The following is a 15249-nucleotide window of genomic DNA, read 5'->3' on the forward strand; positions in this document are numbered from 1 at the left end:
CCTCCCCCACCGCTCCCTTCCCCCGCCCACCCGAGTTTCAGGTGAAGGGGTCACGGAGGGAGGAGGCGGCGCCCCGCGCTCTCCCGCCGGCGGCCACCGCCCCCTTCTCCGTCCCTGCGGGAGGCGGCGGGGCTCCGGGGTGCGGCCCGAGCGCAGGGGCCCGCGCGGCGCAACAGGTGAGGCGGACGCGGGGCCGCGCGGCTCCAGGTCGGGCGGGGCGCCGGTGCGCATGCCCGGGGACGGGGTGGGGGGGGAGGGGAGGGGGCGGGGGCGGGGGCCGGCGAGCGCCGAAGGGCTGGCCGCATTCCTCGGCTGGCTCCCGGCTGCGTGCGGGCCGCGCTCGGCGTCAGGTGCGCCGCCAAGTGAGCTGCGGGGCGGGGGCGGGGGGCGCGGGGCGGCCGGGGTCCCCGCGCGGGCTCGAGGCTCGGGTCCCGGAGGGGCGGGGGTGGCGCCCGGCGCGGGTTTCGGTGGCGGTTTCGCCTCCGGGCTGGGACTGGCGGGAGTCGGGGGGAGCGGGCCCGCCGGGAGCGCGGGGGGCGGAGAGGCTTCGAGGGGCGGGCGCTGGGGGCGGGGGGCGCGGGCACCCTTGGGCTTTGTGGGGGGCGGGCGGGCCGGCAGCGCGGTCGGCGGGCAGAGGGCGCGCCCGCCTCCTCGGGGTCCCGAGCGCGGGGCTGCAGCCGGGGGTGCGCTCGCCGGCCGGGGCGACCCCAGCGAGCCCGCCGCACCCAGCCGCGGGGCGTCGCGGGGGGAGAGGGGCGGCGGGCTCCGTCCGGGAGGTCCTGGAGCCGGGCCGGGCCGGCGGCGTCCGGTGGTGGCCACGCCGCGAGCCCGCGTCCGTTTGAGCCTGGGGGGGCGGGGATTCGGCTCCGAGCGGGGCTGCGCTTCGAGGGAAGCTGTTCGCGCCGCGGCCCCGGAGCCGAGAGCCCGCCGGCGGGGCGCGCACCTGCCCGCGGCTGCGACCCCTGCGGCCCCGCCGCGCACCTGCCTCGGGACGGCCCGGCTGGCCGTGCACCTGCCCGGGGCCGCGCACCTGCCTCGGGGCGGCCCGGCTGGTCGTGCACCTGCCCGGGGCTGCGACCCCTGCGGCCCCGCCGCGCTCCTGCCTCGGGGCGGCCCGGCTGGTCATGCACCTGCCCGGGGCCGCGACCCCTGCGCTCCCGGCCCCCAGCGCCCTGCAGAGCCCCGAGCCCCCGAGCCCGGGGGGCCGCCCACCTGGCCGAGCAGCCGCTGAGCCGGGGCGGGGAAGGGGCGGCCTTCCAGGGCCGCGGTGGCCCTCAGGCACAATAGACGTATTATTGGGATCCCTGGAAAAGAGGAACCTTCCCGTTAAGGCACTTGGGGCGATTGTTGCTGTGATTGAAAGTAGTCCTTTCAAGGACAGGTCGGTTTCTCAAGCCGCCCCCCCCCCAACTTTATTTCGTTTGCACGGTACGAATGAATCGTGTGTTTTGTCTTCCTGTTGATTTAAGGTAGACCTTGCAAATGGCGGGACCACAGGAAGAGCGTCTGCCCCAAGCAGCACCTGCGTGGGGGCCTTGGCATTGATTTAGTAGGTGCTGCCCTGGTGAGATGATGGAGGGGAGGCTGGCAGGGGAGCGCCGGGCAGTCCTCCTCAGAGCCAAGCCCAGTCCTAAAAGACGCTTGTCCTCTGTATCCTTTCATGATCCAATTCTGAAAGGTAGATCTTACCAGAACTCCAGTTTACAGGTAAAACACCGCCAGGGGAAATACTACAAATGGTGTGGCTTGAAAATTGCTTCAGCTCCTCAGGGAGGCTCTGCTAGGAAAGAAGCAGCCCTTGAAATTCCACACCAGAGCAACTTGGGGCTTTTCTAGAACTCTGTACCTTTGACTAGTCCCTGCGCTCTCGTAAAATACTTCCATGTCTCGTTTGAGGTGACGGTAAACGTCCTGTTTTTCTCTTAAGGATCATGTTGGAATTACTGCCCTTTCAAAATTACAAGAGATTGCTCTTGACCACATAAATTAACTGATAGAAAATCTTTGACCTGCCCAGAAGGGAAGTTTTCTTCAATTGCATTTTAAGGCTTACTTGATTAGAGTCCCGTGCAGGCTTTTTTCATCCAGGTTATTATTTATGGGAATACTGGGGTAAAAAGACTTGTGGAGTTTTGTTACAGCTTTTGTTTTAGCCTGGAGGCTAACCCCATGCTTCCTAATCTTGACTATGGTATGAATCACCTGGGGGTTTTATTAACACAGATTCTGATTCATGGGTCAGATGTGGGGCCTGGAATCCTGCTTTTCAACAATCTAAGGAGTGATGTCCATATGATTGTGTGTTTCACTCTTTTCTCTCCTTGAGATTCTAAGCACTTAACTAATCTGGTTGAGCATACAGGATTGTATTTAGCGAGCGCTAGTGTTGTGAAGAACCTAAAGGCATTCACAGCCGTGTAGAAATCCCATCTGGAGAGTGTGGGCTCTTCGTTTTATAAATCAGATGTTGGTTGATCGTCACTTTGTGCCAGGGATTTTAGTGACCAGGTGGAAGAGTAATGATCAAGACAGACATCCAGATGCTTGGTTTTTGTTTTTGTTTTTTTAAAATATTTTATTTATTCATGAGAGACACACACACAGAGAGAGAGAGGCAGAGACACAGGCAGAGGGAGAAGCAGGCTCCATGCGGGAGCCTGATGTGGGACTCGATCCCGGGACCCTGGGGTGATGCCCTGAGCTGAAGGCAGGCGCTCAACTGCTGAGCTACTCAGGCATCCCGACATCTAGGTGCTTGTAAAGCTGTTATTCCAGTTGGGGTGGAGATGGTGGCCGTTTAAAAAATTTAAAAAAGAGAGAAGGAAAAAATAATAATAATTAGGAGGGAATTTGCTCTGAAAATACAGTGGGTTTGGTGGATGGAGTGGGTGACCGGGAGGGCACCTCTGAGGAGGGGCTATTTAAGAAAAGAGCTAAACAGCAGGTGTCTGCCCATTTGTAGATAGGGAATGTCAAGATCAAGGCCCTTCTGGGATAGATGCCTTTAATCAGGTAGCGATGCTGAAAATACATGGTGTGCTTAAAAATCATCTGGAGAGTTTAAAATGCAGGTTCCCATACAGAGCTTATCTATTGCAAAAGCTGCCTAATCTAAAAATTTTAGATAGTTTGCTAATTAGGTGCCAAAATATAAATAGAATCATTTAATACTAGGCACAACTTTTACAAATTTCTTTTCTTTTCTTTTTTTTTTTTTAAAGATTTTATTTATTTATTCATGAGACACAGAGAGAGGCAGAGACACACACAGACAGAGGGAGAAGCAGGCTCCATGCAGGGAGCCCGATGCAGAACTCAATCCCAGGACCCCGGGATCACGACCTGAGCTGAAGGCAGATGCTCGACCACTGAGCCACCCAGGTGCCCCTAAAAAACTTCTCAAAGGCAAATTATTGCTGTGTGTAATTGAAAAGAAATAGGCTCTTAAATATGATAAAGTTTTATCTTTTATTTAGTTGATTTAAATAAGTATTCAGGGGCATAGCATTTTCAGGCTTTTGTCTTAGATTTCTTCTAGGACTGCTTTGGCCAGTAAACATTTTCAAGAGAACTTTTTTTTTTTTTTAATGTTTTAACATTAATCTACTTTACATGTTTACTAAGAAGAGCCTCCTGTATCCCTTAAGCTCCTCTTAGTCAGCTGTTTGACTTATGTCCCTGTTACTCACATGGTACAGGTTCTGTGACCATGGCCATTGAGCCCCTTAGGCCAGGTCCTGCATCCTTTTCATTCATTTCGTTTTATCTTCCATTCAACATACATTTATTGAGCAAGTAATGTTAATATTGTCCTACTGGAGATTGGATAAGTCTGTTCTTGGTCTTTTTTTTTTTTTTTCCACCTTTGGCTGTGACTGTAAAGCACAGTCCCATACTGCCTTGAAGGAGACATCAGAGTTCCTTCATGCAGCACAGTCTCTCCAGACTATCAAACAACTTGAGCTTTGCATACATGGCCTGAGATCAAATTGTTACTTGTTATTTTTGAAGGGTGTGTGGAGTCAGGGTAAGGGAGAGGCTTCCTAACATTGATGTGAAATCTGATCCTGAGTATCTTTTCTTCAAAGAAAGGTTTGTAGGACTACAAAGACAGCTCTGCAGATACTTAAAGGCTGCTGTAGTGGTCCTTCTAATGTTGATTTGTCCAGGCCAAACATTTCCTGTTTTTTCAGTCATTTGTCTTAACACATGGTTTTTCTGGTTCTTGGTCAGTCAGTCTGTCACCCCCTGGAGAGGCACCTAGTTGGAACATGATGTACAGATCTCATGGTGATGCAGAAGGTTTGTTTTTTCTAGATCGAAGCGCTGTATGTGAATACTGCCAAAGTTTGGGGTAGCTTGTTAACTTTGTTGGAATTCTTACAAAGAAATGCACTTTTAAAAAATGAGTCTATGTTTGTAAAAGGATTTATTGGTGTCACCAGTATTTGAAAATGGATACAATGTACCTAAGTGCCTAAACACTGAAAAATGTCTCACTTTGAAGATAACCACCTTGCTGTGAATATTTTTGCTCATCTTTCTTAATATATCATCTTTTTTAATTATTCCAGCCTGGAGGTCAGGCTTATCCCCTGCGCTTGGGGATAGGAGAGTAGTGAGGTTCAAGGAAGAGAAGTAGAATTTGTCCCCACATATTGTGAGCTTTTAAAACCACTAGGTTGGGACGCCTGAGTGGCTCAGTGGTTTAGTGTCTGCCTTTGGCCCCAGGGTGTGATCCTGGAGTCCCTGGATCAAGTCCCACATTGGGGTGTCCGCAGGGAGCCTGCTTCTCCCTCTGCCTATGTCTCTGTCTCTCTCTCTCTGTGTCTCTCATGAATAAATAAATAAAATATTAAAAAAAAAAACACTAGGTTTATTTTAGCTCATTGTTCCAGCCCTGCAGAGGATGTGATGTGCCTGCAGCCGGTGAGTTAGTTATCCTTTCTGGTGTTTTGTCACCTGCAGATCTGGGTATGCCAGCCCACCTTGTCTGTGGTCACCAAAACGACCTCCCTCTAGGTGGACATAAGTGGTCTGTTCTCTTGCCCTATTTCGATTCCACACTTCAGTCCCAGAGGCGTCGGCCTGACCATGCCGTCTGTGCACAGGGATGTGCGGAAGATTCTCAGGCTTCATCTACCAGTTTGTTAATCTAGGAAAAGGACAGGAAGCCGATATGGCGTGACCTGTTCTTGATAAACTTCCTAAAGTTATTTGCTTCACGATATAAAATCTCTAGTGTTAGAGGAGATATGATGACTAACCTCTGAATCCAGGAAATAGCAGTTTGGAAAGGGATTTTGGTGTCTGAATTTTTGACAAAATTTGAACTTCATCCTTAGTCTGGATTAGTTTAGAATTTCTAAGAACCACCATGGAGGGGCGCCGGGCAGGCTCTGTCAGTAGAGTCTGTGACTTTTTTTTTTTTTTTTTTTTTTTTGAGTCTGTGACTCTTGATTTCAGGGTAGTGAGTTTGAGCTCCACGTTGGGCATAGAGATTACTTAACTATCACGGGGGCACCTGGGTGACTCGGTGGTTGAGTGTCTGCCTTCAGCTCGGGACGTGATCCCAGGGTCCTGGGATCGAGTCCCACATTGGGCTCCCTGCGTTGGAGCCTGCTTCTCCCTCTGCCTAGTCTCAGTATGTGTGTCTCATGAATAAATAAATAAAATCTTAAAAAAAAAAACAAAAACACAAAACCTACCATGGAGCCTGGAATTTTTGGCACAGTCTTGAATGAGTGAGCTCTCGCTACAGGGCTCAGATTCCTCTAAGGTCAGTTTGTCAGTATTTGACATTCAGCTTCAGAACTGAAGTTGTACATTTAATATGATTAAATTCAGTTTTTCTTTTTAAAGATTTATTTATTAGTGTCCGTGCGCCCCTGTGCTCCTGAGTCGAGGTGGGGGGCAGAGGGAAAGTGAGAGAGAGAGTCTCAAGCGGACCCTGTGCCAAGGACAGAGGCTGACCAGGGACTTGATCTCCTGACCCTGAGATCACAACCTGAGCTGTGGAAGTCCAGAGTCAGTTGCTTAACCGACTGAGCCACCCCGATGCCCCTAATAGTGTTTAAATTCAGTGTTTTTTTTTTTTTTTTTTTTAATGTTCTTTTTCTGAACATCGTATTGGAAGCCAGTCTGGACTTTTACTCTTGTTGAACACTGTAACGTGCTAATGGCCAGAGTTGCCCATTTGTGTGTGCATCTGGGTGCTAGTTACACCCAGATCTTGGTGTCCCTAACATTCATAGATTCCCATCCTTGAAGTTTTACCTAATTACATTTGGGCAGTATTTTATCCTGAGAAATTTGGAATTGACTGTCCTTACGGATGTGAAGGATAGTTGCCATCGATTCTAAAGAACACAATTTAGAGAGTTTGAATTTCTTTACTTTTCCTAACAGAATACCTTATTTGCATGAACCTTATTTGAGAAGGAAAAAATATCCTACTGTTTAATATGCTCAGACTGTAGGTCTTGCTCAAGTGACCCTTGTTGCCCTCCACCCCCAGCTTCCTTCTCTATTGCTTTAAGTCTCGGTCCTTCTCTGCTTATCTCTGTTCTGTACTTGATCACATAGCCCTAATAACTAAATAACTGCCTGTTATAGTTGTTTCTTTTTTGTGTGTGACCTTTCAAAGTACTTCTGCTGGTCCCCATGGTATAGTGTAGGTGCTTAATAAGTACTTGTTGATGGGGATGCCTGGGTGGTTCACTGGGTTGGTTAAGCACCCGACTCTTGATTTCGGCTCCGGTCATAATCTCAGTCATGATGTCAGGCTCTGTAGGGAGTATGCTTGAAATTCTTTCTCCCTCTGCTTCCCCTATTTGCATATGTGCTCGCTCTCAAAACAACAAAAAAGGTAAATACATGGTGTTGCCAAAAGTTTAAAAAAAAAAAACAATATATTTTAAGAAATATCTTTTATATTTCTTGTCCTTTGAAGGAATAGTTTGGAAAAATACCATTTTTTTAAATGTATGCTGTAAAAACTTAATGAAATTTTTATTACTACAACTTAGTAATTAAAGTCAGTATTTGTATGCCAGTGGCGTGCGAAGCATGGTGCTTGGTGCTGTGAGGACCACCAGGCCGGATGGTTCCTATGTACAGTGATTTCCTGTACTCAAGGAATTGATGGTCCCATTTGCAAGGATGGCAGTGAGAAGGACAAGAGGAATAATCAGGAGAAGTTAGTTGAGATATGGATCAGCAGGGAAACTGAGCTCAGTAATAATGCTGTTCCCCTACTTCCATTGCTTAGGTTGGCTTATTTTGGGGAGCTCTGGGATCCTGCTCGTCCTGAAGATTGGGTGATCATTGACATCAGCCATGTCATCGAGGCCTTTTGAGAGTCCACCTCCGTATAGACCTGATGAATTGTAAGTAATTCTTTAGTTTTTGTTGTTGTTATGAAGTCTGTCATATGTAAAAACAATATGTATAGTTGAAACATTCATCTGTTAAGTGTTTGCTGTATTGGGACACCTGGGTGGCTCAGTGATTGAGCATCTGCCTTCAGCTCAGGGCGTGATCCCAGGGTCCTGGGATTGAGTCCCGCATCGGGCTCCCCACAGGGAGCCTGCTTCTCCCTCTGCCTGTGTCTCTGCCTCTCTCTCTCTGTCTCTCATGAATAAATAAATAAAATCTTTAAAAAAATGTTTGCTATATTAATAACGTGTGTTTGTAAATTTAGATTGAAGCAAAGGGCATGAAATGGAAGTGCGTTTCCCTCTGAAGCTTAATGCCAGGATGCCACTGTTTGTCTGCAGAGGCGACTCTTGTCGCCTGTTGCAGTTGTTTGCTTCTGTATAGCTTAGGCTTAAACTCGTGTGTATATTTATTCCTTTTTTTTTTTTTTTTGTCACAAACGATATGAAGCTTCTGTATTAATGCTTTGTTTAGGTGACTGATCCTGAAATTCACTCATTGTACTTTTATTGACATCCAGTTCACACACCACCCAATTCACCCATTTGGAGCAGACAGCTCAGTGGTGTTAGTGTATACGCAGAGTTACACGACCATTACCATGTCAATTTTATTTTATTTATTTTATTTTTTATTTATTTTTTATTTTTTCATTTATTTATGATAGGCACACAGTGAGAGAGAGAGAGAGGCAGAGACACAGGCAAAGGGAGAAGCAGGCTCCATGCACCGGGAGCCCGACGTGGGATTCGATCCTGGGTCTCCAGGATCGCGCCCTGGGCCAAAGGCAGGCGCCAAACCGCTGCGCCACCCAGGGATCCCACCATGTCAATTTTAGAACATTTTCATCACCCCCTTCCCAAAGGAACCCCTGTGGACTAGCACTCACTCCTTGTCCCATTGGCCACCATCACCACCCCAACCCTGCCCCAAGTACTGGGCCATCACCGATCTACTTTTTGTGTCTAGATTTGTCCGTTTTGGACACATTTCCTCTGAATGTGATCATGCAATATATGGTCCTCTGGGGCTGATTCTTTTACTTGGCCTAATATTTTCCACATTGTCAGTTTTAAGAGTGATTCCTGCCATTATACAAAGCAAGAAGCAACCCTGAGGGTTCTTGGTGTCCCTAGTCATTTGGAAATTTAACAGTGAAAAATTTGAAATGGGTTATCACACGTTGATGGGGATTTTTTTCATTCAAGTAGTGTGTAGCCTCCACTCTTTGATGGCTGTCGTGGGAGTTATGCGTCTGTTACGCTGCCTCTTAACACCTGAGCATGGTAGGGACCCAGTTTGTGATGATGTGGTCTCAAAGTCATGCTAGAGAACATAGTAATCGGGCAGTGCTCTGTGAACCCCAGACTCCTTTTGTGTTGTTTTTGTAAACACCGGTGAAATACAACACACACATCAAAAAGAGCACAGAATGTGTGTATGAAATGATGAATAAAGACAAAGCAAAATCATCAGTGGAGAAAGACATCTCCAAGTCCTTCCGTGTGTCCCCTCCTTTCCCTGGAAACCACCGTTGTGACGAATGGCCAGCACTTTTCTCTCTTTTTTTAACCGTTTTATATATACTAAACAGTACATTTCAGTTTTACTTGTTATTAAATGTGGTTTTTTTTGCCTCAGAGGAGTGCTACAGAAATAAAATGTGAGGGGCACCTGGTGTCTCAGTGAAACATCTGCCTTTGGCTCAGGTCATGATCCCGGGGTCCTAGGATGGAGCCCCATGTCGGGCTCCCTGCTCATGCACTCGCTGTCTTTCTTTCTCAAATAAGTACATAAAAATTGAGAAATAAGAAAATATGAACCATATGTATAGTTTTGTTCTAACCATATTAAAAACACATTCTAATAATAGTTTTACTATTTATATAATATGTAATTGTAATATTTAATATTTAATGTAATATATACAGAATATCATTTCAATGTGTGATATGAACACTGACTGAGATAGTTTGCATTCATTTTTTTAATAGTTGGGTTTTTTTTTTTAAGATTTTATTTATTTATTCATGAGAGACACAGAGACACAGGCAGAGGGAGAAGCAGGCTCCCTGCGGGGAGCCCGATGCAGGACTCAATCCCACGACTCCAGGATCACAACCTGAGCCAAAGGAAGATGCTCAACTGCTGAGCCACCCAGGCGTCCCTGTTACTGAGATCCTAAATGATATAATCATTTTTTAAAAATGATATAACCGTTGTGGAGAACATTTCCATATTGTCTCATTGAGCTCAAGGTAAAAAAAAAAAAGAAATTGACTCAAAAATTCTCCTGTATACATAGCTTAGGAAGAGAAATGCTGTGTGTATGAGGACACGCATTCAAGGATTTTCAGAGCTGCATTGTTCGTGACAGCTCCAGATGGAGACATCCCAAATATCCAAATAGAATGAGTTATCGGATTTTCATACGTGCCATCTTCAAAGACCAGCTTATCAGTGTTCCTGCCAGTTTCTCCATTTCCTTGAATTCTGTGGTTGGCAGCCCCTGGTAGTAAGATGTCTTGCTTTTGAAAGAGAGAGAAGTGGCCCCAGGAAATAATGCAAAAACCAAAGGGGGTGAGGTGAGGTTAGGAATTGAATTTTGTTCCACCAGGACCCACATTTCTTAGATTCAGTGTGTCACACGTCAATGTGATGTTTATGGTTAAGTCACCAGAGTTGGAAAGGTATTTTTTTTTTTTATAAAGATCCAGTTAGGCATTGCCCTGATGAGCCCTCATTGAATATTTGATTTACTTTGTAGCTCTTAATTCACTAGAGATCTTGTAGTGACTTGTTTAATGTCTTATTGCCTCGCACCTGTGAAGGGCCTGGGTGAGACCCTCCTGTTGATTGTTGTGTCCCCGGTGCTTAGTGCACACATTAGCCTGGTGGTTCCAACCAATAGCTGTCACGGGGATGAATGAACGAATGTGCTTTCTCGGGTAGGAGGCTGAGGCTGCCAGGAATTGGACATGACCCTGGGCGGGCCACTGCAGTTGTCGTATCTGAAGGCACCGGTCTCAAGTCACACAAGCAGAAGGGTTGACATCATTGTTCTAAACTGCTTGGATCCCCTTCCCAAGGATTACAATTTAACTGGTGTGGAGTGCTCCCCATGGGGATTTTACACATTTCTCAGGTGATTTGAATTTGCAGAAAATTCTAGAACCTTTACTCCATAGACATTAGAGTGGTCCTTGTCCACGTCTGGTCTCTCAGACTCGCAGCAGCAGCCTCTGGAAACTTGTCCTACTCCAGACCTGCAGAATCAGTGACTTGGGGTAAGGGACCCACAATCTGTGTTTTAGCAAGTCCTCCTGGTGATTCTGACACACAGAAACCTTTCCTGTTGAGTGAGTGTCTCCGTAGCTTCAGGGAGCCATAACAGAGGACTGCAGACTGGGTAGCAGATAAACATGAGTTTATTTCTTACACTTGAGGCTGGAAGTCCAAGAACAGAGGCCTGCGTGGTAGGTTCTAGCGCAGGCTCTCTTCTGGGTTGCAGACTGCCAACTTGCGGTTGTACACTCACGTGGTGGAAGGGCCAGGACAGCTCTCTGGGGTCTCCTTTGGGAAGGCACTGTTCCCATTCGTGGGGGCTGCAGCTCATAACCTCGTCAGGACCTGCTTCCTGACACCATCATATTGTGGCTTAGGGGGTCGACATCTGAATATGGGGGGACGTAAAGTGTCCCATTGCACTGGGGTGGTCTTAACAGTTGTTGGGTTTTTGGTTTGTTTTTTGTGTGTGTGTGCCAATGGATGGTTTAAATTATTCCGCCTGTGTTATATGTGTTTTCTGCTTACCTCAAAACAATACTGACAGGAAAGTGTTTTCATGTGCATTTCAGCAAACCCAATCATTATGCACCGAGCAATGATGTGTACGGTGGGGACATGCACGTCCGACCCATGCTCTCTCAGCCGGCGTATTCTTTCTACCCAGAAGATGAAATTCTTCACTTCTACAAATGGACCTCTCCTCCAGGAGTAATTCGGATTCTGTCCATGCTTGTCATTGTGATGTGCATCGCCATATTTGCCTGTGTCGCGTCCACGCTCGCCTGGGATAGAGGCTATGGAACTGGCTTAATGGGTGGTAGCATAGGCTACCCTTACGGAAGTGGCTTCGGGAGCTACGGGACTGGCTACGGCTACGGGTTTGGCTACGGCTACGGCTACGGCGGCTACACGGATCCCAGAGCAGCAAAGGGCTTCCTCCTGGCCATGGTGGCCTTTTGTTTTATCGCTGCATTGGTGATATTTGTTACCAGCGTTATAAGGTCTGACATATCCAGAACCAGAAGGTACTACTTGACTGTAATAATACTGAGTGCCTTCCTGGGCGTCATGATGTTCATTGCTACAATTGTCTATATAATGGGAGTCAATCCAACTGCCCAGGCTTCTGGGTCTTTATACAGTTCACAGATATATGCCATGTGCAACCAGTTCTATGCATCTACAGCTACCGGACTCTACATGGATCAGTATTTGTATCACTACTGTGTGGTGGATCCCCAAGAGGTATGGGTGTCTTTGGTTCCCTGCTCCTGCTTTGGGTACAGGCTCTCGGGATGCTTAACAGAATCCCTTTGGGAACTTTTTAAAAAGGAGTGATGATAAGGCCTTACTTGTATTTAAATCAGAATCTGGAGAGGGGCTGGGTGTCATTATGAAGGTAGTATTAACATGTCCTATAACTCATCCACTTGAAATTTGGTTCAGAAATTTTAGTATGTTCAGAGTTGTGCAGCCATCACCCATAGTCGGCTTTAGAACATTTTCACTATCCTCAAAAGAAACCTCGTACGTGTTAGCAGTAACTTCTCATTTTTCTCTAACCCTTCCCAGATCTAGGCAACCACTAATCCTATTCTAGATTGGCTTATTCTGGATATTTCATATGTACAGAATCACACAGGATGTGGTCTTTTATAATTGGCTTCTTCCTTTTTTTTTTTTTTTTTTTTTAAAGATTTTTATTTCTTTCTTCATGAGAGTCACACACAGAGAGAGAGGCAGAGACACAACACAGGCAGAGGGAGAAGCAGGCTCCATGCAGGGACCTGATGCGGGACTCGATCCTGGGACCCTGGGATCACGAGCTAACCTGAAGGCAGATGCTCAACCGCTGAGCCACCCAGGCGCCCCCCCTTTTTTTTTTTTCTAAGTTTTATTTACCTCTGCACTCATCGAGGGCTTTGAGCTCACAACCCCAAGATCAAGAGTAACACCTCCCTGTGACCAAGTCATCCAGGCTGCCTCCATGATTGGTTTCTTTCATTTCACACTTGAGTTTTCAGGGGTCATACATGTTTTGGCACATTGTATCAATTCCTTTTTATAGCTGAATACTATGCCATTATGGCTGCACCATAGTTTATTTATCCTTTCATCATTTGATGGACGTTTGGGCTACGTCCATATTAACTATTATGAATAACGCTCCGAACATTTGTATACAAGCTCTTGTGCAAACCCATATTTTAATTTCTCTTGAGGATATTCCTAGGGTAGAATTGCTGGGTCTTATGGTGTCTCTGTGTTTAAGCTCTTGAGGAACTGCCAAACCGTTTTCCAAACTGGTTGGTCTGTTTTACATTTACCAGAAATGGGTGAGGATTCCTGTTTCTACACATCCTCACCAACATTCTTTTTGTCTGTTTGGTTCTCTCCATGCTAATTAGTTAGTTAAGTTGCTAATATTTTCCTGATGGATTTCTAGTCTTTTTTTCCTACTGTTTTTTTTTTTTTTCCCCTCTCCTTCTACTGACTCAGGAATTCCTACTCTTTTACCTGAATGAGTCATTTTTAGGGGGGGTTAGATCATCTCCAGTAATTATCATTTATTTTGAAGGCTGAAATGTTTTCCCTCCATATGTAGGCTTTTCAGAATGTCTGTCATTGACATTCAAATCTTATCTCTGGTGGATAGGGCTGAGGGTTGGTACTCCTGTGTCACCACACCCCCTTCTCTCTTAGTCCTCTGAATGCCCCAAAACCTGTGTTCGCTGAAAAAGGGTACCACTTGTAGACAGCTGCACAGAGACCCACCTGGTGCTGTTAGCAGAATCTAGGCCGGGATCCTGGTGTCGGGCTCAATTTCAAGTGTCTCTAGGCCAGTGGACCACTTCACATACTTAGCAGACCTTGGGAGAACTGTCAGGAGGAGGGTTTCCTTGTCACAGGGCCCTTCCTTGTATGCACACAGAAGCCTCCTACAACAGAAACCACCTGCCAGACCAAATGAATCATTCATCCATTTTCTCTCGTTCATAGTGTGGTTAGATCATGTCTGCATAATTTATGGTAAGGCACATCCTCTGTCAACTGGCACCCCATAAACGTGGTCATGTACTTAAAGCTACTTCTGAGAATAACATTTTCCAAGCCCTTTAGAAGGATACCAATGATTGAGTTAATTTACTGGCCATTTTCATCTGTTTATGAACATAAGGCCACCTGGTGCTCCAGTGTTGAAACTAGATTTCTATAACTTAAGATGGATTAGGGTGGCGGGGGGTGCTCAGTCCCATTCAGCGTCTGCCTTTGACTCAGGTCATGATCCTGGGCTCCTGGGATCGAGCCCCACTCAGGCTCCCTCCTCAGCGTGGAGCCTGCTTCTCCCTCTCCCTCTGCTACTCCTGCTGCTTGTGTGCTCTCTCTCTCTGTCTCTGTCTCTCTGTCAAATAAAATCTTTAAAAAATATTTTTATATAAAAATTATTTGTATTTTAAATATAAAAATATATTTTTTAAAGATTTTATTTATTTATTCATGAGAGACAGAGAGAGAGAGGCAGAGACACAGGCAGAGAGAGAAGCAGGCTCCAAGCAGGGAGCCCGATGTGGGACTCGATCCCAGGACTCTAGGATCACGCCCTGGGCTGAAGGCAGCGCTAAACCGCTAAGCCACCCAGGCTGCCCAAAATCTTAAAAAATAAAATTTAGGTACAGTTAGTACCTAACTGTAAGCCTGTTCTGAGTATTGAGTCAAGTTGTGTATGTGTTGCTAGCCTCAGCCCAACTGTTGTGGGCTACCTTTTATATTTCTAAAATGTAACTCTATCAGTTGTATATCGCTTGAACTGCAGATAGGTTTTTAGGTTTTTATTGAGGGTGGATTAGGATAAAGTAAACAATTAGAATCTAACTAACTGTGTCAATATCCTTAATCTCTTTTTAGGCAATTGCCATTGTCCTGGGATTCATGGTGATTGTGGCTTTTGCTTTAATAATTTTCTTTGCTGTGAAAACTCGAAGAAAGATGGACCGGTATGACAAGTCGAATATATTGTGGGACAAGGAACATATTTATGATGAACAGCCCCCCAATGTTGAAGAGTGGGTAAGTGTTAAAAAAAAAAAAAAAAGCAAATGTCCCATCTTTTATTAAACCCCCTCCCCCACGCTTCTCCCTCTAAACCTGACTTTTAGTGCTTTGTGAAACTATGTGCTTGGAATTATTGTTTGTATACATTGCAAAAATTGTGGACTCATGTTTTACTCAGAACTTAAGGAGGTGGGATGATAAGTGGAAATTGTTTTACTGCAAGGTGAAATCAGAATTTTTTTTTTTTTTTTTTTTTTAGATTTTATTTATTTTAGGGGGAGGGTAGTGTGTGCGAAAGCAGCGGTTGGAGTAGAAGGGGAGAGTCTCAAGCAGTCTCCACACTGAGCCCCTCAAGGTGCTCGATCTCATGACCTTGAGATTATGAGGTCAGTCAAATCGAGTCCGGATGCTTAGCCAACTAAGCCACCCAGGTGTCCCGGAGATCTCTATTTTTAGGAAGTATGCCTCCAC

At 46.3% G+C, this 15249-nt stretch overlaps 1 protein-coding gene across 9 annotated transcripts in view; it reads left to right on the top strand.

Moving 5' to 3' along the window:
- The first annotated feature begins 35 nt into the window (after positions 1–35).
- OCLN (occludin) overlaps positions 36–15249 on the top strand; it is a 55170-nt gene continuing 39956 nt past the window's right edge. For 2 of the 9 annotated variants that reach the window (XM_077898095.1, XM_077898104.1), the window contains exons 1-4: positions 7271–7388; positions 10390–10582; positions 11295–11970; positions 14632–14793. In XM_077898095.1, coding sequence (XP_077754221.1) covers positions 10416–10582; positions 11295–11970; positions 14632–14793 — 1005 coding nt within the window. In that variant the 5' untranslated portion in view covers positions 7271–7388; positions 10390–10415. Of the gene's footprint in view, positions 177–249; positions 363–1203; positions 1382–1408; positions 1429–1589; positions 1708–3236; positions 3382–7270; positions 7389–10389; positions 10583–11294; positions 11971–14631; positions 14794–15249 lie in introns of those variants that run through there. The other 7 variants (XM_077898099.1, XM_077898096.1, XM_077898097.1 and 4 more) reach the window with 7 other exon arrangements.

Source organism: Canis aureus, chromosome 5 (assembly GCF_053574225.1).
Source record: "Canis aureus isolate CA01 chromosome 5, VMU_Caureus_v.1.0, whole genome shotgun sequence".
NCBI lineage: Eukaryota > Metazoa > Chordata > Mammalia > Carnivora > Canidae > Canis > Canis aureus.